Source organism: Anolis sagrei, chromosome 11 (genome assembly GCF_037176765.1).
Source record: "Anolis sagrei isolate rAnoSag1 chromosome 11, rAnoSag1.mat, whole genome shotgun sequence".
NCBI classification, from domain to species: domain Eukaryota; kingdom Metazoa; phylum Chordata; class Lepidosauria; order Squamata; family Dactyloidae; genus Anolis; species Anolis sagrei.
The window spans coordinates 12,186,401-12,203,621 of NC_090031.1; the positions used below are offsets into that span (position 1 = coordinate 12,186,401).

Consider the following 17,221-nt stretch of genomic DNA (forward strand, 5'->3'; position numbering starts at 1 on the left):
GTGTTCATGGGGTGTTTCTCAGACTCATTAGCTATACTGCCTTTAAGAAATAAACAACAGGAATGGGCATCTTGATTCAAATCAAGGGGTACCTGAGACAAGGATGTGTCCTAATCCACATATTTGTTCTGGAAAAATGATTTAGGTAGATTTGCTTGCTGGCTACTTGCTGTATGTCTTCAGTTTGTCGTTGACTTGTGGAGAACTTGAAGTGAAGCTATGATGGGATTTCCTTTACATGATTTATTCAAGGGAAGTCTGAAATTGTGTTATCTGGCAAAGCTTGTGGATCACCCATGGTTATCCAGTGAGTTTCCATAATTGAGAAGGGAGTCTAGCCCTAGTTTCTTGGAGTTCTGCTCTAGTTTTCTTATCTGCTTATAAGCTCAATCAAAATTAAACTCTCCTTCTTCTCTTTATTGCTGGCCTTGTGTATCCCTGCAATGGCAGGGGCTGGACTAGTTGTCCCCTGTGATCTCTTCCATCCTTCACAGTGTCACGATGCCAGGGCTCTGCCATTATTTAGGTAGAGATGAACCAAACAAATACCCAGTTTATATCAAGCAGTTTAATTAAAACACACTTATTTTCTGGCTGTTTTAATAGTCCAAAATATAAAACATAAAGATTGTACTCAGCCACAGAATATAAAACAAAAACAGCAAACACTGTTGCAGGTTCAAGATAACTTCATAGTCAAAAGGTCCAGTCCAGTGGTCAAACGCCGAGAGTTTAATAAACAAAGTCCAGGGATCAAGAGTATACCGTAGTCAAAAGCCAGTCCAAAGATTCAAGGTTCCAGGATTCTAAAGGTTCAGGAGTCAGATCAGGACACCAAAAAGCCACAAACCTGGGGGAAAACCAACAGCATCTACCACCAAGACAAAACAAATACTATTCGCCCAAAGATCAGTCCCAAGGCTAGCTCCTTATATCCAGAAACACCCAGCTGCAACCCATCTCTTACATACCTAAACCCCTAATTGCTTTCAACCATGAACTCTTACTTACAGATTACTTAACCCTTTAGAACTAATGCTTACATTAACCCTTCCATCACCAACCACCATCAACTGCAGAACATAAAACATGACACACAGGGCCCAAAGATCATCGTATCATGGAGTTTTTTTTGGGTAGATTTGTTCAGAAAGGCTTTGTTCTTGCTTTCACCTGGGACTGCTAAACCATGGTTTGCCCAAGGTCATTCAGTAGTTATATCATTGTTGTTAATCCCAACTAGAGCAGTGAATAAATTGACAAATAGTAGGGTTGTGCATGGATTGCATGTCCTTCGCTATCTCCGGGAGTATGTAACGGTAAGGGTCCTCCTAGTACAAAAACCCACCTGAAACAAAAGCAAGTGGGAGCTGATCTCTGCTCCCTCCTCCTTCCCTATTCAGCATCACAGTTGAATCTTTTTTATTTTTATTTTCCTGATTCTTTTTATTTAGTGGGTCTGACTGGGAGTTGTGGACCTGAGGGATGGTGAGTGGGGTGCCTCCATAAATTCCCCATTGCCATTAATGGGCCAAAAAGAGCTGGTTTGTTTTTTTGTGGTGTTTTTTTTTGGATGCGGAATGAAAATGCCCATTCAGCAGCTTGGAAGAACCATTTTTTTTTAATGCGGAATGAAAGCCCCCATTCGGGAGGCACTTGAAAACAAATATGGTGGTCTTCTAGTAAGCAGAAATGGATAGTGATTCACCCAAAATGTACAAGCCTAATCAATAGTGAGTCAACATGTAGGTGAATCCAGTTGACCTGTTAAGTCAGCGTTTCTCAACTGGGGGTCGGGACCTCTGGGCGGGTTGCAAGCGGGGGTTAGAAGGGCCACCAAAGACCATCAGAAAACACAGTATTTTCTATTGGTTATGGGCATTCTGTGTGGGAAGTTTGGCCCAATTCTATTGTTGGTGGGGTTCAGAATGCTCTTTGATTGTAGGTGAAGTATAAATCCCAGCAACTACAACTCCCAAATGTCACGTTCTATTTCCCCCAAACTCCACCAGTGTTCACATTACAGCGTATTGGGTATTTGTGCCAAGTTTGGTCCAGATCCATCTTTGTGTGAGTCCACAGTGCTCTCTGGATGTAGGTGAACTACAACTCCCAAACTCAAGGTCAATGCCCAACAAATCCTCCCAGTTTTTTGTTGGCTGTGGGAGTTCTGTGTGCCATATTGGGTTCAATTCCATCGTTGATGGAGTTAAGAATCCTCTTTGATTGTAGGTGAACTATACATCCCAGCAACTACAACTCCAAATGACAAAATCACTCCCCCCAACCCCACCAGTATTCAAATTTGGGCGTATTGGGTATTTGTGCCCAATATGGTCCAGTGAATGAAAATACATCCTGCATATCAGATATTGACATTACAATTCATGCCAGTAGCAAAATGACAGTTATGAAGTAGCAACGAAAATAATGTTATGGTTGGGAGTCACCACAACATGAGGAACTGTATTAAGGGGTCACGGCATTCGGAAAGTTGAAAAACACTGTGCTAAGTACTCTCATCAGAAGTAAGAACTGCATACATGACTGGCTTTCCTCAAGTGAAGTTGGAAAGGAAGGGAAGGAAGGAGGCAAGAAAGAAAGAAAGAGAGAAACAACAGAGGGCAGAATCACAGAATTCTGTATAACGTACGGTTTTAAGTCCGTCTGACCAAAAAGAGGAACTCATATGGCAAGACTGAACTTCCTCTTGCCCTGCAGTCAACTACAGCATGCCTTTCTAGACCTCCGTTTACCAGAAGGCAACATAGATCTTGCACCAGGGACAACCTCCGGTTTGCTTTTTTCTTTCTTTTTCAATTGCACTTCCTTCTCCTGCTGTGTGTAGATTTGCCCGTTCTCCTAGGATCTTGGCCTGCCTTACATGACGAAGCAAGTGTTTGTCTGCTGGATTTTCGATCTCTCTTTCCTGCTTATTTCTCCTTTCTTCCTCATGTTGTTAGCTTGAAGATGCCCAGGGGTGGTGCCCTCTGCCCACAGATGTTCTTCCCTTTGCTGGTGCTGTTTTGGTCCCAGTGGAGAACCAGCTGCCTCAATCCCTGTTTGGAGGTAGGTCAATGAGAAGTTTGTTTATTTACTGTATTTGTATACTGCCTTTCTCAGCCTATCGGCAACTCAAGGCGGTTTCCAACAAAACAGTATACATAGTATCATAATACAATTTTAAAACAATTAAAATTACATGAATCACAACAGCAATAAAAACAACATCATTGGCTTCTCCTTACTGTCAAGCATTGTCCAGTTCCATCGTCAGTTATCCGTTCCTATGTCACTTGTTTGTATCCATTACTCTGTGTTTGTGAACGCTTGCTCAAACAGCCACATTTTGAGTTGCTTCCGAAACATTAAGAGGGAGGGAGCAGATCTAATCTCTCTGGGGCGGGTGTTCCATAGCCGGGGAGCCACCGCTGAAAAGGCCCTGTCTCTTGTCCCCGCCAAACGTACCTGTGACGAAGGCAGGGCTGAGAGCAGAGCCTCTCCGGACAATCTCAAGGTCCTAGTTGCTTCATAAGGGGAGATAGTTCAGACAGGTAAGTTGGGCCAGAACCGTTTAGGGTTTTATAGGTTGGAACCAGCACTTTGAATTGTGCCCGGTAGCGAACTGGCAGCCAGTGGAGCTGGCGCAACAAGGCGGTTGTATGCTCCCTGAGAGCCGCTCCAGTTAGCAATCTGGCTGCTGTCCATTGGACCAGTTGACGCTTCCGGACAGTTTTCAAAGGCAACCGCACGCAGGGGCGGCTTGTCCATTACTAGAAGTAAGCAGTCGCAGAACACTTTTTTTTTGCCAGGGGTGCAGAGGCTCCTGTAAATGCCCCTCGACTGCCACTTGAGGAGCACCCCCTCAGCTCACAACAGCCCTAGCAGTCCGGGGGGATGGGACCTCAGCTTTCTTGCCTCGCTGCCAGGCGATCCTCTTCCCAAAGGGGCCGGGCTCTTGAGCCTCGCCTAGCCCCTCTCGTTCCTGCTCCACCCGGCCAGTGGGTGCGTGAGCAGAGCTGGCGCTCAATCGTTCTCCGCATTCGATCCCTTCCCCATGCCCGGCTCCCTTTCCCAATCCCCCGGCGCTCCACCCGCCTCCTCTCCTCTCCCGAATCCGCAGGTGGGCCAAGGGGTGGAGCTGCCGTGCCTGGCCTGCTTTGGGTCCGGAGGCGTGTCTGAAGACCCCAGTGTGTGCACCAAAAGTCGCCTCTTCTCCTGACTTTCTCTTCAGCCATTGGGACCAAGAGAGAGAGGGGGGGGAGCCCCTCCGGCTGGAGGTATCTCCCACCTCCGCTTCCTCCTTTGTTTTTGCGCCTACCTTCAGGAAAGGTGGGCATCTCCACCTCTCTCTCTCTCTCTCTCTCTCTCTCTCTCGGTCCCAATGGCTGAGGAGAAAGTCAGGAGAAGAGGTGACTTTTGGTACACACGCCGGGGTCTTCAGACACGCCTCCGGACCCAAAGCAGGCCAGGCAAGGGAGCAAATGCGGCAAGTGTAGTTACTGGGATGTATAGTTCACCTACAATCAAAGAGCATTCTGAACTCCACCAATGATGGAATTGAACCAATATGGCACACAGAACTCCCACGACAAACAGAAAATATATATCAATGATTCGTTGGGGGGGGGGGCACCAAAATACTGTTTGCTTACCGTTGAAAATTACCTATGGCTGCCTCTGACCGCACGTAGAGAGCATTGCAGTAGTCTATACGGGATGTAACAAGAGCATGGACTACTGTGGCCAAGTCAGACTTCCCAAGGTACGGGCGCAATTGGTGCACAAGCTTTAATTGTGCGAATGCTCCCCTGGTCACCGCCGAGACCTGGGGTTCCAGGCTCAGCAATGAATCCAGGATCACACCCAGACTGCAAAGACAACACAGATCTTGCACAAGTTGTAATTGCTTTTCTGGTCCTCTCTTAAAACTCTCCTTGTTTCCTTCCGATAGCCTTTGAAATGTATCTGAAAGCTGGTGGATTTTTTTCACCCCTTTTAGCTGAATATTTTTATAAAATAGCCATTGGCAAAGGTAATCTACAAGTGAACAGTAAAGCTGAAGATATAGTTTAAGAGTTTCTGCACATAGGCCCAGTTATTGATATCAACTATTTATTTATTTATTTATTTATTGCATTTATATTTCGCCCTCCTCACCTCAAAGGGGAATCAGAGCATCTTACAATATATATATGCATATAATATATTATATTATTAGCATAATACAGGGTTAGTCAAAATGAATAGGCCAATAAGAAAATTAATTTTAGACGAATGTATGTTTATTGTAACCAAACTACAGCTACGTATCGACAGATAAATTATCAAAGTTTTGTCTCACCTTCAGAGATGTTCGATATGGGTGCCCCGTGTGACACGGCAGACGTCCAAGCGATAGTCCAGTTCATTCCACATCCGTTGCAGCACATCCGACGTAATGGCATCGAATGCAGCACACGCGGTCGTCCTGTGGTTTTACCCTTGCATAAGCAGCCCGTCTCCTCAAATTGCTTTACCCACCTCGCAATGGAATGTCGATGAGGTGGTTCCTTGCCATACTTGGCTCAAAATTCTCGCTGGACCGTAATTACTGACATTGTTTTAGCAAATGTCATCACACAAAACGCCTTCTCTTTGCCTGATTCCGCCATTTTGAAAACAGCGACTCCTAGCGACGCCTAGCGGCATTAACGTACATGTGTGTTGCTCAAAAAAAACTTTGATAGTTTATCTGTCGCTACGTAGCTGTGGTTTGGTTACAGTAAACATACATTCGGGTACAATTAATTTTCTTATTGGCCTATTCATTTTGACTAACCCTGTACAATATCAGTATTAAATATTGATGCTTGCTGGAGATTTTTATGGCGTCGTAAATTAGTCTCCCTGCATAAGTGATACCTAAATTTTCTACTTGACAGATGCAACTGTCTTTCGGGCTGCAAAGGTCGACAGCAAGCTACACAAATTGGTCGGACGCTCACTCCGACCCGGGCTGGCTTTGAACTCATGACCTTTTGGTCAGTAGTGATATTATGTCTGTCTTAACTAACATGTAACCCAATTATTTCACTAGGCCTACTCTTGATATTCAGAATTCACCCCTATGTCATAGCCTGATTTTACATTCAGTGGGGTCCCACATCAGATGGTACAAAATGGCAAAACTATATCACCTGGGATTCTAAGTCTATTCATTTGGATCAGTGGTTCCCAAGACCTAAAATATGATCCATGGTATCACCATTACTACATTGTTGCAACGAAAGTGACTGGTCTCACGGAACCTCTGATAGTGCCAAGGTGAGCAGATGGCGACTATTGGATGGCATATGTTCTGTACCAGAAACTAGAGCTGATGTGGTCTATCCAATGAAATTTTCTGAATCAGCACTCCAAAGAACCAAACTGAATCTAAAGTTGACCAAAAACTGATTCGTCACCCTTTTGGTACTAATATTGGAGAGTGGTCCCTAGTCCAAGTGGTCGATGATCAAGTGGTCCCTGGTCAAAAAAGAAGTTGGGAACCACTGTTTCTTCTGATTTTATCTGCATGTCAGGTGGGCAGTTTGGTCTTTGAAAAATACCTTGGAGGACAACCATAAAGTTGTCTTGTTCCATTCCAGGTGATCCCAGGTAGCATATACAGATGCATGGAGTTGAACCTCAGTGGAATCCCACCAGGCCTTCCAAACACAACTGAAAACTTGGATCTAAGCTTCAACCTACTCAGGATTTTGACTTTCAATTATTTCTCACTTGTCCCTGCACTGAGATTTTTGGACCTCACCAGGTAAGATGGGGTTATATTTAATCTCTAATGCCACCAGGCAGCCTATGTGGAAGGCTGCCTATGTGGTCTTAGTAGGGCATCCTGGAAAAAAATGGATATTTAATACATGCAAATGACATCGCTTTTAACACTTTCACCTCTGAGATGTCAGGCTTTATGAGATCAAGTTGGGTCTTGCTTAAGATGGTTCAGTCTCTTAGGACTCTGACTAGATAGATTAGACCAGGGGTCCTCAAACTAAGGCCCGGGGACCGAATACAGCCCTCCAAGGTCATTTACCCGGCCCTCACTCAGGGTCAACCTAAGTCTGGAACAACTTGAAAGCACACAACAACAACAACAACAGCAACAACAACAACAACAACAACAATCCTATCTCATCAACCAAAAGCAGGTCCACACTTCTCATTGAAATACTAATAATTTTATATTTGTTAAAATTGTTCATTTTAATTATTGTATTTTTAAAGTGTTCTTTGCACTACAAATAAGGTATGTGCAGTTTGCATAGGAATTCACTCATTTTTTTTTCCAAATTATAATCCGACCGGGTTGTTGTAGGTTTTTTCAGGCTGTATGGTCATGTTTCTAGAGGCATTCTCTCCTGACGTTTCACCTACATCTATGGCAAGCATCCTCAGAGGTAGTGACTACTAGTGAGGTCTGTTGGAACTAGGAAAAAGGGTTTATATATCTGTGGAATGACCAGGGTGAGACAAAGGACTCTTGTCTGCTGGAGCTAGGTGTGAATGTTTCAACTAATCACCTTGATTAGCATTTGATTGCCTGGCAGAGCCTGGAGCAATCTTTTGTTGAGAGGTGATTAGATGTCCTTGTTTGTTTCCTCTCTGTTGTTGTGCTGTTCTATTTTTAGAGTTTTTTAATGCTGGTAGCCAGATTTTGTTCATTTTTATGGTTTCCTCCTTTCTGTTGAAATTGTCCACATGCTTGTGGATTTCAATGGCTTCTCTGTGTAGTCTGACATGGTGGTTGTGAGAGTGGTCCAGCATTTCTGTGTTCTCAAATAATATGCTGTGTCCAGGCTGGTTCATCAGGTGCTCTGCTATGGCTGACTTCTCTGGTTGAAGTAGTCTACAGTGCCTTTCATGTTCCTTGATGCATGTTTGGGCAATGCTGCATTTGGTGGTCCCTATGTAGACTTCTCCGCAGCTGCATGGTATACGGTAGACTCCTACAGAGGTGAGAGGATCCCTCTTGTCCTTTGCTGAACGTAGCATTTGTTGGATTTTCTTGGTGGGTTTGTAGATTGTTTGTATGTTGTGTTTCCTCATCAGCTTCCCAATGCGGTCAGTGGTTCCCTTGATGTATGGCAAGAACACTTTTCCTCTGGGTGGATCTTCATCTTGACTCTCATGGCTTGTTCTTGGTCTTGCAGCTCTTCTGATGTCTGAGGTGGAGTCTCCATTGGCCTGGAGAGCCCAGTTAAGGTGGTTCAGTTCATCTTGGAGGAGGTGGGATTCGCAGATTCTTTTTGCACGGTCTGCCAAGGCTTTAATGGTGCTTCTTTTTTGACTTGGGTGATGGTTGGAGTTTTTATGTAGATATCTATCTGTGTGTGTGGGTAGTCTGCCGTGCCTTTCATGTTCCTTGATTCGTGTTTGGCCAATGCTGCGTTTGGTGGTCCCTATGTAGACTTGTCCACAGCTTCATGGTATATCGCAGACCCCTGCAGAAGCGAGAGGATCCCTCTTGTCCTTTGCTGAATGCAGCATTTGTTGGTGATCAGTTGAAACATTCAAGGTGATCGGTTGAAACGTTCACACCTAGCTCCAGCAGACAAGAATCCTTTGTCTCACCCTGGTCATTCCACAGATATATAAACCCTTTTTCCTAGTTCCAACAGACCTCACTACCTCTGAGGATGCTTGCCATACATGCAGGCGAAACGTCAGAAGAGAATGCCTCTAGAACATGGCCATATAGCCCGAAAAAACCTACAACAACCCAGTGATTCCGGCCATGAAAGCCTTCGACAATATAATCTGACCCTCTAACAGTTTGAGGGATTGTGACCTGGCCCTCTGTTTAAAAAGTTTGAGGAGCCCTGGATTAAGACAGTATTAATCTAGAAACAGAGAGTATCTGGAAAGTCTCCAGGAATTGCTTCCATCATAAACCAAAGACAAGACAGTATCTGTCTTCAGTTGTACAATCTAAAAAAAGTGGCAAAGGAAAGCAGGCAAAATTATGTCACAGGTTTTTAAGTCTATTACATTCCTCAGTCTTGTGGCTGGTATATAAAAAGCAAAGTCTTGAAGAGTTGGCTTCTCAAGAAGGACACTAGTGACCTTTCGTTCCTTTTTTTCACTCTTCCAATCTTAGTGGAATCAGATAAGAGCAACATAGATGAATTTCAGAGGCGTCAGACTTGATTTGATAAGAGGTTAGGTGCCCCTTCTCCGAGGAAAGGTTTTGGTGGCTTTCTTTCTGTCATTGTACAAGGGCTCGTCCTCCAGAATCTTTTGTCTTCTTCTCCATTAGGTGTGGCATCCAGCGAATTGAAGACAATGCTTTTATGGGTCTCTATAACCTTTCAGTCTTGATCCTGACTGCCAATCCTCTCCAGTTCTTGGGTCCAAGAGCATTTCGTGACCTGATGTCCTTGCAAAAACTAATCGCTGTAGAAACTCACGTGTCTGGGCTGGACAGCTTGCCCATTGGGCATTTGACTGCTCTCCAAGAGTTGAATCTGAGCAACAATCGCATAACTTCCTTGAGACTCCCAGAATACTTCTCCCAACTGATCGTTCTCCGGTTTTTGAGCTTCCAGTCAAACAAGATCTCGGCTATTTCTGCAGGAGACCTTGATGGCTTTCAAAGCAGGAACCTTACACTAGTTCTGTCCAAGAACGCCATTAAATACATTGAACTAAACAGTTTTTCGGGGGTATATTTTCAAGAACTATCCTTGCGAGGCTGCTTTGAGAGCAGTGCCCATATGCAAGCCGGCCTCCAGAATCTGTCTGGCTTACACGCCAACCGTCTAGTATTAGGGGCATATAGGAATGCTGACAGGCTGGAGGACATCAACAAAGCTCATTTGGATGGACTCTGTCATATGTGCTTGCAGGAGATTGCTCTTGTGCAAATATCTCGTATTTACCATACTGACAGGCTCTCAGATTGCTTGAACAACATCCACTCAGTGAGGTTGGTGAACACCGACATTGAACAAGTGTCACAATTCCCAGAAAATTCCAGCATACACCACTTTGAATTGAAGAACTGCAGATTGAGAAGTGTCCCTGCTGAGAGCCTGTCTTCTTTAAAAGAGCTAAGAGTGCTCCGCATCACCAAGAGTGAAAGATACCTCACTCGCTTTGCAGAGGACTTCAATGGTCCACAAAACCTGGAGGTCCTGGATCTCAGTGAGAATGGCCTTGTTGTCTCCTTTGGGTGGTCATCCCTCATGGAAGGGCTTCCAAATTTGAAACATCTGAATCTGAGCTTCAACTCTAAAATTACATTCCCCCCAGAGTGTTCTGGGGTCTACAAACTAGAATATTTGGATTTGCAACATACAAAACTTGGCAAAACAGGAGCCTTTCCCTCTTTTTTGTGCCTTGGAAACCTCTTCTACCTTGATATTTCTCACACCGATATCTGCATAGTAACTGAATGCTCCTTTTGTGGCTTGGACAACCTGAGAGTTCTGAAAATGTCCGGTAACTCCTTTGGGGGCGATGAATTGGTAGGCAACTTCAAGAACCTCACCAAGCTACACATTTTGGATATTTCCAGTTGCCAACTCAAGCGTGTCACACCCATTGCCTTTGCTCACCTCCATGAACTCCGTGAACTCAACATCAGCCATAACAACTTACTAAGCCTTGATGCTGAAGTCTTTCTGCATCTTCGTTCCCTCACCACATTGGATCTGCATGGCAATCACTTAGCAACTGTTACAGAGCAGGTTCTTGAGAACTTGCCTACTAGTCTGAAGTACCTGGATCTCTCTTGGAATCCTTTTGATTGTTCCTGTGCTCATGTGCTTTTTTTAAGGTGGACAAAAAAGCCAAAGGATCTCCTTAAGCATGCCAAATGCATGGTTTGCCATAGCCCCATGGACTTAAAGGATACCCGCCTGATGGATTTTGACCTATCTTCTTGTCAAATCAGTAAAACCACAGTAGCTGTTTTAGTTACCACTTTCCTAGTTCTGATCTTATTTGCGGTCCTGGTTTACAAGTATTATTTCCATCTGTATTATATGGTGGTGTTGCTCAAAAGAGACCACGTTTCAACTGAAAAGGAAAACATTTACGATGCCTTTGTCATCTACTCCAGTGAGGACCAGGAATGGGTGACACGGGAGCTGGAAGAGACACTAGAGGTTGGAGTGCCTCGCTTTCGCCTCTGTCTCTACTATCGTGACTTTGTTCCTGGAGTTTCCATCATCACCAACATTATCAAGGAAGGCTTCCAGAGCAGCCGCAAAGTCATTGCGGTAATCTCCCCCCACTTCCTTGAGAGTCGCTGGTGTAACTTTGAACTGGAAGTGGCCCAGTCTTGGCAGCTCCTGGACAGGAAGGCCAGCCTGGTTTTAGTTGTTCTAGAAGGTGTGGACAATGCCGTTGTGCGGCAGAAGCTGGGCTTGTTCCGCTACTTACGGAAGAACACTTATTTGGTGTGGCGGGATCGGGAACTGAATCGACACATGTTCCTCAGGCAGCTGAAGTCAGCTTTGCTTGAGGGCAAAACTTGGACTGAAGATGAATTGAAGCTAATGTTAACCAACTAGGATTCTGCAGCTAGACCATATCTGTTGAATCAATGGGATTTACATAAGTGTTGACTCTCAACAATGGATTTAGTGGATCTACTCTGGACTGAACTATTAAAAGGATCCAAACTTACATCTTTTGTCTTGCAATGCTGAGCCAGTTATATAGTGCAACCATATGTTGACCATGTATTGTTGTTTTTGTGTTCTGAAAGGCAGCTAGATTACTCACTGGAGCGTCATACAAGGAGCATACCACCCCCCTGCTGTGCCAACTCCACTGGCTGCCGATCCAATTCAAAGTGCTGGTCTTGACCTATAAAACCCTATACGGCTCCAGTCCATCATACCTGTCTGAACGTATCTCCTTCTATGTCCCACCTTGGAGCGTAAGATCGTCCGGGGAGGCCCTGCTCTTGGCCCTGCCTATGTCTCAAACACGCTTGGTGGGGACGAGACACATGGCTTTCTCGGTGGTGGCCCCCCGCCTGCGGAATTTGCTCCCCGGGAAAATTAGGTCATTGTCATCCCTCCTCACCTTTAGAAAAAAGGTTAAAATGTGGCTGTGGGACCAGGCCTTCGAGCAATCAGGTTAAAGGACAATTGACAATGTTTGACTATGGCATGGAAGAGGATTTGGATAAGTGAAGCGGAGTATTCATTAGTAGATGGCTAGCTAAACAGCCACCAGTCGGGCAATAGCTAATCAGAGTGTAAGTATACTGTTTTAATCTTTATTTATTAATGTTCATGTTAACTGTTATATTGGACTGAATGCTACTGGAAGGATTCTGTATCTTATGATGCAGCATTGAATTATTGCCAATTGTAAGGGCGAGGTAGAAATGTTCGAAATAAATAAATAAATAAATAAATAAATTTCTGTTTGCTAGAGACATTTATTAGCTTTGTCCCCTAAATCTGATTTTTGCCTCTAGGACAGTGTTTCTCAACCTGGGGATCGGGACCCCTGTGGGGGTCGTGAGGGGGTGTCAGAGGGGTCGCCAAAGACCATCAGAAAACACAGTATTTTCTGTTAGTCATGGGTGTTCTGTGTAGGAAGTTTGGCCCAATTCTATAATTTGGTCCAGATCCATCATTGTTTGAGTTTTGCTCTTTGATTGCTTTTTGATTGTAGGTGAACTATAAATCCCGGAGCCCCCAGTGGCGCAGTGGGTCCAGCCCTCCAAGGTCATTTACCTGGCCCTCACTCAAGGTCCTCCTAAATTGGAAATGACTTGAAAGCACACAACAAAAACAACAACAATCCTATCTCATCAGCCAAAAGCAGGCCCACACTTCCCATTGAAATACTAATAAGTTTATATTTGTTAAAATTTGTTTTTTGTTTTAATTATTCTATTGTTTAAAAGTGTTTTTTGCACTCCAAATAAGATATGTGCCGTTTGCATAGGGATTCTTTTTTTTTTTTTTCAAATTATAGCCCGGCCTTCCAACAGTTTAAGGGACTGTGACCTGGCCCTCTGTTTAAACAGTTTGAGGACCTTGGTAGAGTCTCGCTTATCCAACATGAATGGGCTGGCAGAACATTGGATAAGTAAAATGTTTGATAATAAAGAGGGATTAAGGAAAAGCCTATTAAACCTCAAATTAAGTTATGATTTTACAAATTAAGCACCAAAACTTCATGTTTTACAACGAATCAACAAAAAAAGCCGTTCAATACATGGTAATGTTATGTAGTAAGTACTGTATTTATGAATTTAGCACCAAAACCTTGCAATGTATTGAAACAGCTGTGGATCCAGGCAGGAGGCAGACTGTGTTTGTTAATACAGAATATTAGATGAGCAAAGGATGGATAAGTGAGACTCTACTGTACTTGGGCAGACTTTGTATTTCTAGGTGCAAAGATGACTGCAGATGCAGACTGTGGCCAGGAAATCAGAAGACGCTTACTTCTTGGGAGGAGAGCAAGGACCAGTCTCGATAAAATAGTAAAGAGTAGAGACATCAGACTGGCAACAAAGATCCGCCTAGTCAAAGCCATGGTATTCCCTGTAGTCACCTACGGATGTGAGAGCTGGACCTTAGGGAAGGCTGAGCGAAGGAAGAGAGATGCTTTTGAGCTGTGGTGTTGGAGGAAAGTGCTGAGAGTGCCTTGGACTGCGAGAAGATCCAACCAGTCCATCCTCCAGGAAATAAATCCCGACTACTCATTGGAGGGAAGGATACTAGAGACAAAGTTGAAGTACTTTGGCCACATCATGAGGAGACAGCAAAGCCTAGAGAAGACAATTATGCTGGGGAAAGTAGAAGGTAAAAGGAAGAGGGGCCGACCAAGGGCAAGATGGATGGATGGCATCCTTGAAGTGACTGGACTGACCTTGAAGGAGCTGGGGGTGGTGACGGCCGACAGGGAGCTCTGGCGTGGGCTGGTCCATGAGGTCACGAAGAGTCGGAGATGACTGAACGAATGAACAACAAACTGTACTTGGATATGTGATACTTAGATATGCTTCTTTTCCTCTTGCCTTGATGCTCCTTTCACCTTTTGTATTATGACTCTTAGACTATAAGCACCAGGGTACAAAATAAAGGAATGAGACCATCAAAGATCCAGATTGGTTCTATAACCATTGGTTATGTTTGTGAAATTGCTTGACATCTCAGGAGGTTCTATGTGCTCTCATTTATCATTGCATGTAGGGTAAGTCCATGGGTCATCACTTACCATCCCATGAAAAGCTGTCATTCATCATTTCATGAGAGACTAGGTTGGTGCATTTGCTTGCCATCCTATCAAGGTCTATACCTGGACCAACATTCACCATCCCTATATATGAGGTCCAGAAAATAATCCGTCAAGGAAGTGAAAAAAAAAAAAACAGTGTTCAAAGTCTTGATTAACTTGCTTAGCTTTGGATTTGTAAGAAAACATCTGATTGTAACAAAGATAATGTTCTGTATTTCAGAGATAAGCTGCGAACAGCAAAAGTTCCCCCTACCCCAATATATTCCTTTAGGGTTGAAATAGCAGGTATATTTATCTGTCTATCTATGATAACAACAAGAGCGGCACACCGTAAAGAGAAGAATTTAATTGAAATTTACATTCCCTCTGTGGGTAACACATAGCCTCGATCCAAACCTGAAATCTTCAGCGTTATCTCTTGTTGCTGTGTTATTTATTTATTTGTTGTTGTGTTTAATGCTACCTTCTAGGGGAGGAACTGCTAAATATTAGGCCTGGGTAACAACGCAAAAATTTGTTTCTAAAATCGATTTGTAATTGGGGTGTTTTTTTGTTTCGATATTTAAAATAATTACAAAATTTTCCAAAAAAAAAAGTTCGGTATTTACGAAATTTCGTAAATATTTACAAAACATTTTGTAAAGATGGCGCCCTTTTTTTTTCAATATTTTTAAAATATTTTTTAAATTTAATTATTAATTTAGTAGAATAGGGAGGAGAAATTATTATTGAGGGAAGGCAGGCACTCACTCTGGCGGGCCCTCTCGCTCGCCGCTCGCTCGCCGCTCGCCCTCTCGCTCGCCGCTCGCCCTCTCGCTAGGATGGGTTCCTTCCAGGAGGGGCTCTTTTTCCCAGGCTGCCAAACTACAACTCCCAGGATGCTACAGCATTGAGCCAATGAAAGAAAGAGAAGGAGACCTCCCTCTCACCCTCTCGCTCGCCCTCTCACTCGCCCTCTCGCTCGCCCTCTCGCTCGCCGCTCGCCCTCTCGCTTGCCGCTCGCCCTCTCACTCGCCCTCTCGCTCGCCGCTCGCCCTCTCACTCACCCTCTCGCTCGCCGCTCGCCCTCGCCCTCTCGCTCGCCGCTCGCCCTCTCGCTCGCCACTCGCCCTCTCGCTCGCCCTCTCGCTCGCCCTCTCGCTTGCTCAGCCGGCGCCGAGAGAGGAGAGCTCCCAGCAAGCCAGGCGGCCATCTTACGTATTTCCGAAATGGACGGAAATACAAAATTTTTTGGCGCCTGCCGTTTCGATATTTAAAAACACTTCCAGGTTTAAAAATAAGTTTTGTAATCATTTCGTAATTCAAAAATTAACGAAGTTTTTAACGAATTACGAATTAACGAAACGAATTGACCAGCCCTACTAAATATATTTGAGTTTTATTTGATTTTATATATTTGTGACATTGACGCCCAACTTCTTCACCAAAAAGCTCAGGATTCAGCTTCTCGCTTTCTCCTTAGAGAACCTTGGCTCAAGTGCAGGGTGTATGATCTTCATTCCTGCTCACAAAAGCGTTACTGAATGCTTGTAGATATCCCAAGGTGAGTATACCCACAGTTTGGAAGTACAGGCAGGAGAAATTCCAGTCCAGACCAGTCTCAAAAGTTACAAACAGATGATCATCTCTAGTCTCCAGGGTCTTTCATAACATGGAGAAAATTCTGATCCATAGATGGAGTAAAAGGAGATAAATGCCATTAGTACACACAACATGAATTAATAAAGAGTAGGCTTGTGCATTCGAGGTACAGTGTTCCCTCACTTATGGCGGGAGTTACGTTCCAGGACCACTCATAAAAAGTGAAAATCCGCAAGGTAGGGACACTATATTTATTTTAATACTAGTTATCCTCTGCCAGGCGTTGCTGTAGCCCAGTCTGGTGATCTGGAAAATAAAGTAATGAGAAAGTGTTGGTTTCTAATATATGTAATTTCTAGGTTCTTGTAGGTTTTTTCGGGCTATAGGGCCATGTTCTAGAGGCATTTCTCCTGTCGTTTCGCCTGCATCTATGGCAAGCATCCTCAGAGGTAGTGAGGTCTGTTGGAAATAGGAAAATGGGTTTATATATCTGTGGAATGGCTGGGGTGGGGCACAGAGCTAGGTGGAGCTAGGTGTGAATGTTTCAACTGACCACCTTCATTAGCATTTGAAGGCCTGCCTGAGCCTGGGAAAATGTTCTGTTGAGAGGTGTTAAGATGTGCCTGGTTGTTTCCTCTCTGCTGTTTTGCTGTTGTAATTTTAGAGTTTTTTTTAATACTGGTAGCCAGATTTTGGTCATTTTCATGGTCTCCTCCTGTTGAAATTGTCCACATGCTTGTGGATTTCAGTGGCTTCTCTGTGTAGTCTTGACATGGTGGTTGTGCGAGTGGTCCAGCACTTCTGTGTTCTTAAATAATATGCTGTGTCCAGGCTGGTTCATCAGGTGCTCTGCTATGGCTGACTTCTCTGGTTGGAGTAGTCTGCACTGCCTTTCATGTTCCTTGATGCGTGTCTGGGCAATGCTGCGTTTGGTGGTCCCTATGTAGACTTGTCCACAGCTGCATGGTATACAGTAGACTCCTGCAGAAGTGAGAGGATCCCTCTTGTCCTTTGCTGAACGTAGCATTTGTTGGATTTTCTTGGTGGGTTTGTAGATTGTTTGTATGTTGTGTTTCCTCATCAGCTTCCCTCTGCGGTCAGTGGTTCCCTTGATGTATGGCAAGAACACTTTCCCTCTGGGTGGATCTTCATCTTGACTCTCGTGGCTTGTTCTTGGTCTTGCAGCTCTTCTGATGTCTGAGGTGGAGTCTCCTTTGGCCTGGAGAGCCCAGTTGAGGTGGTTCAGTTCATCGTGGAGGAGGTGGGCTTCGCAGATTCTTTTTTCACGGTCTGTCAAGGCTTTAATGGTGCTTCTTTTTTGACTTGGGTGATGGTTGGAGTTTTTATGTAGATATCTATCTGTGTGTGTTGGTTTTCTGTAGAC

The 17,221-nt window shown here is 44.3% G+C and overlaps 1 protein-coding gene across 1 annotated transcript; it reads left to right on the forward strand.

Moving 5' to 3' along the window:
• Positions 1–2,899: 2,899 nt before the first annotated feature.
• TLR4 (toll like receptor 4) lies at positions 2,900–11,871 on the forward strand. The gene is made up of 3 exons (XM_060757318.2): positions 2,900–3,069; positions 6,630–6,796; positions 9,299–11,871. Exons 1-3 carry the CDS (start codon positions 2,971–2,973, stop codon positions 11,556–11,558), a joined length of 2,526 nt encoding a protein of 841 aa, XP_060613301.2. The 5' UTR covers positions 2,900–2,970; the 3' UTR covers positions 11,559–11,871.
• The last annotated feature ends 5,350 nt before the right edge of the window (positions 11,872–17,221 follow it).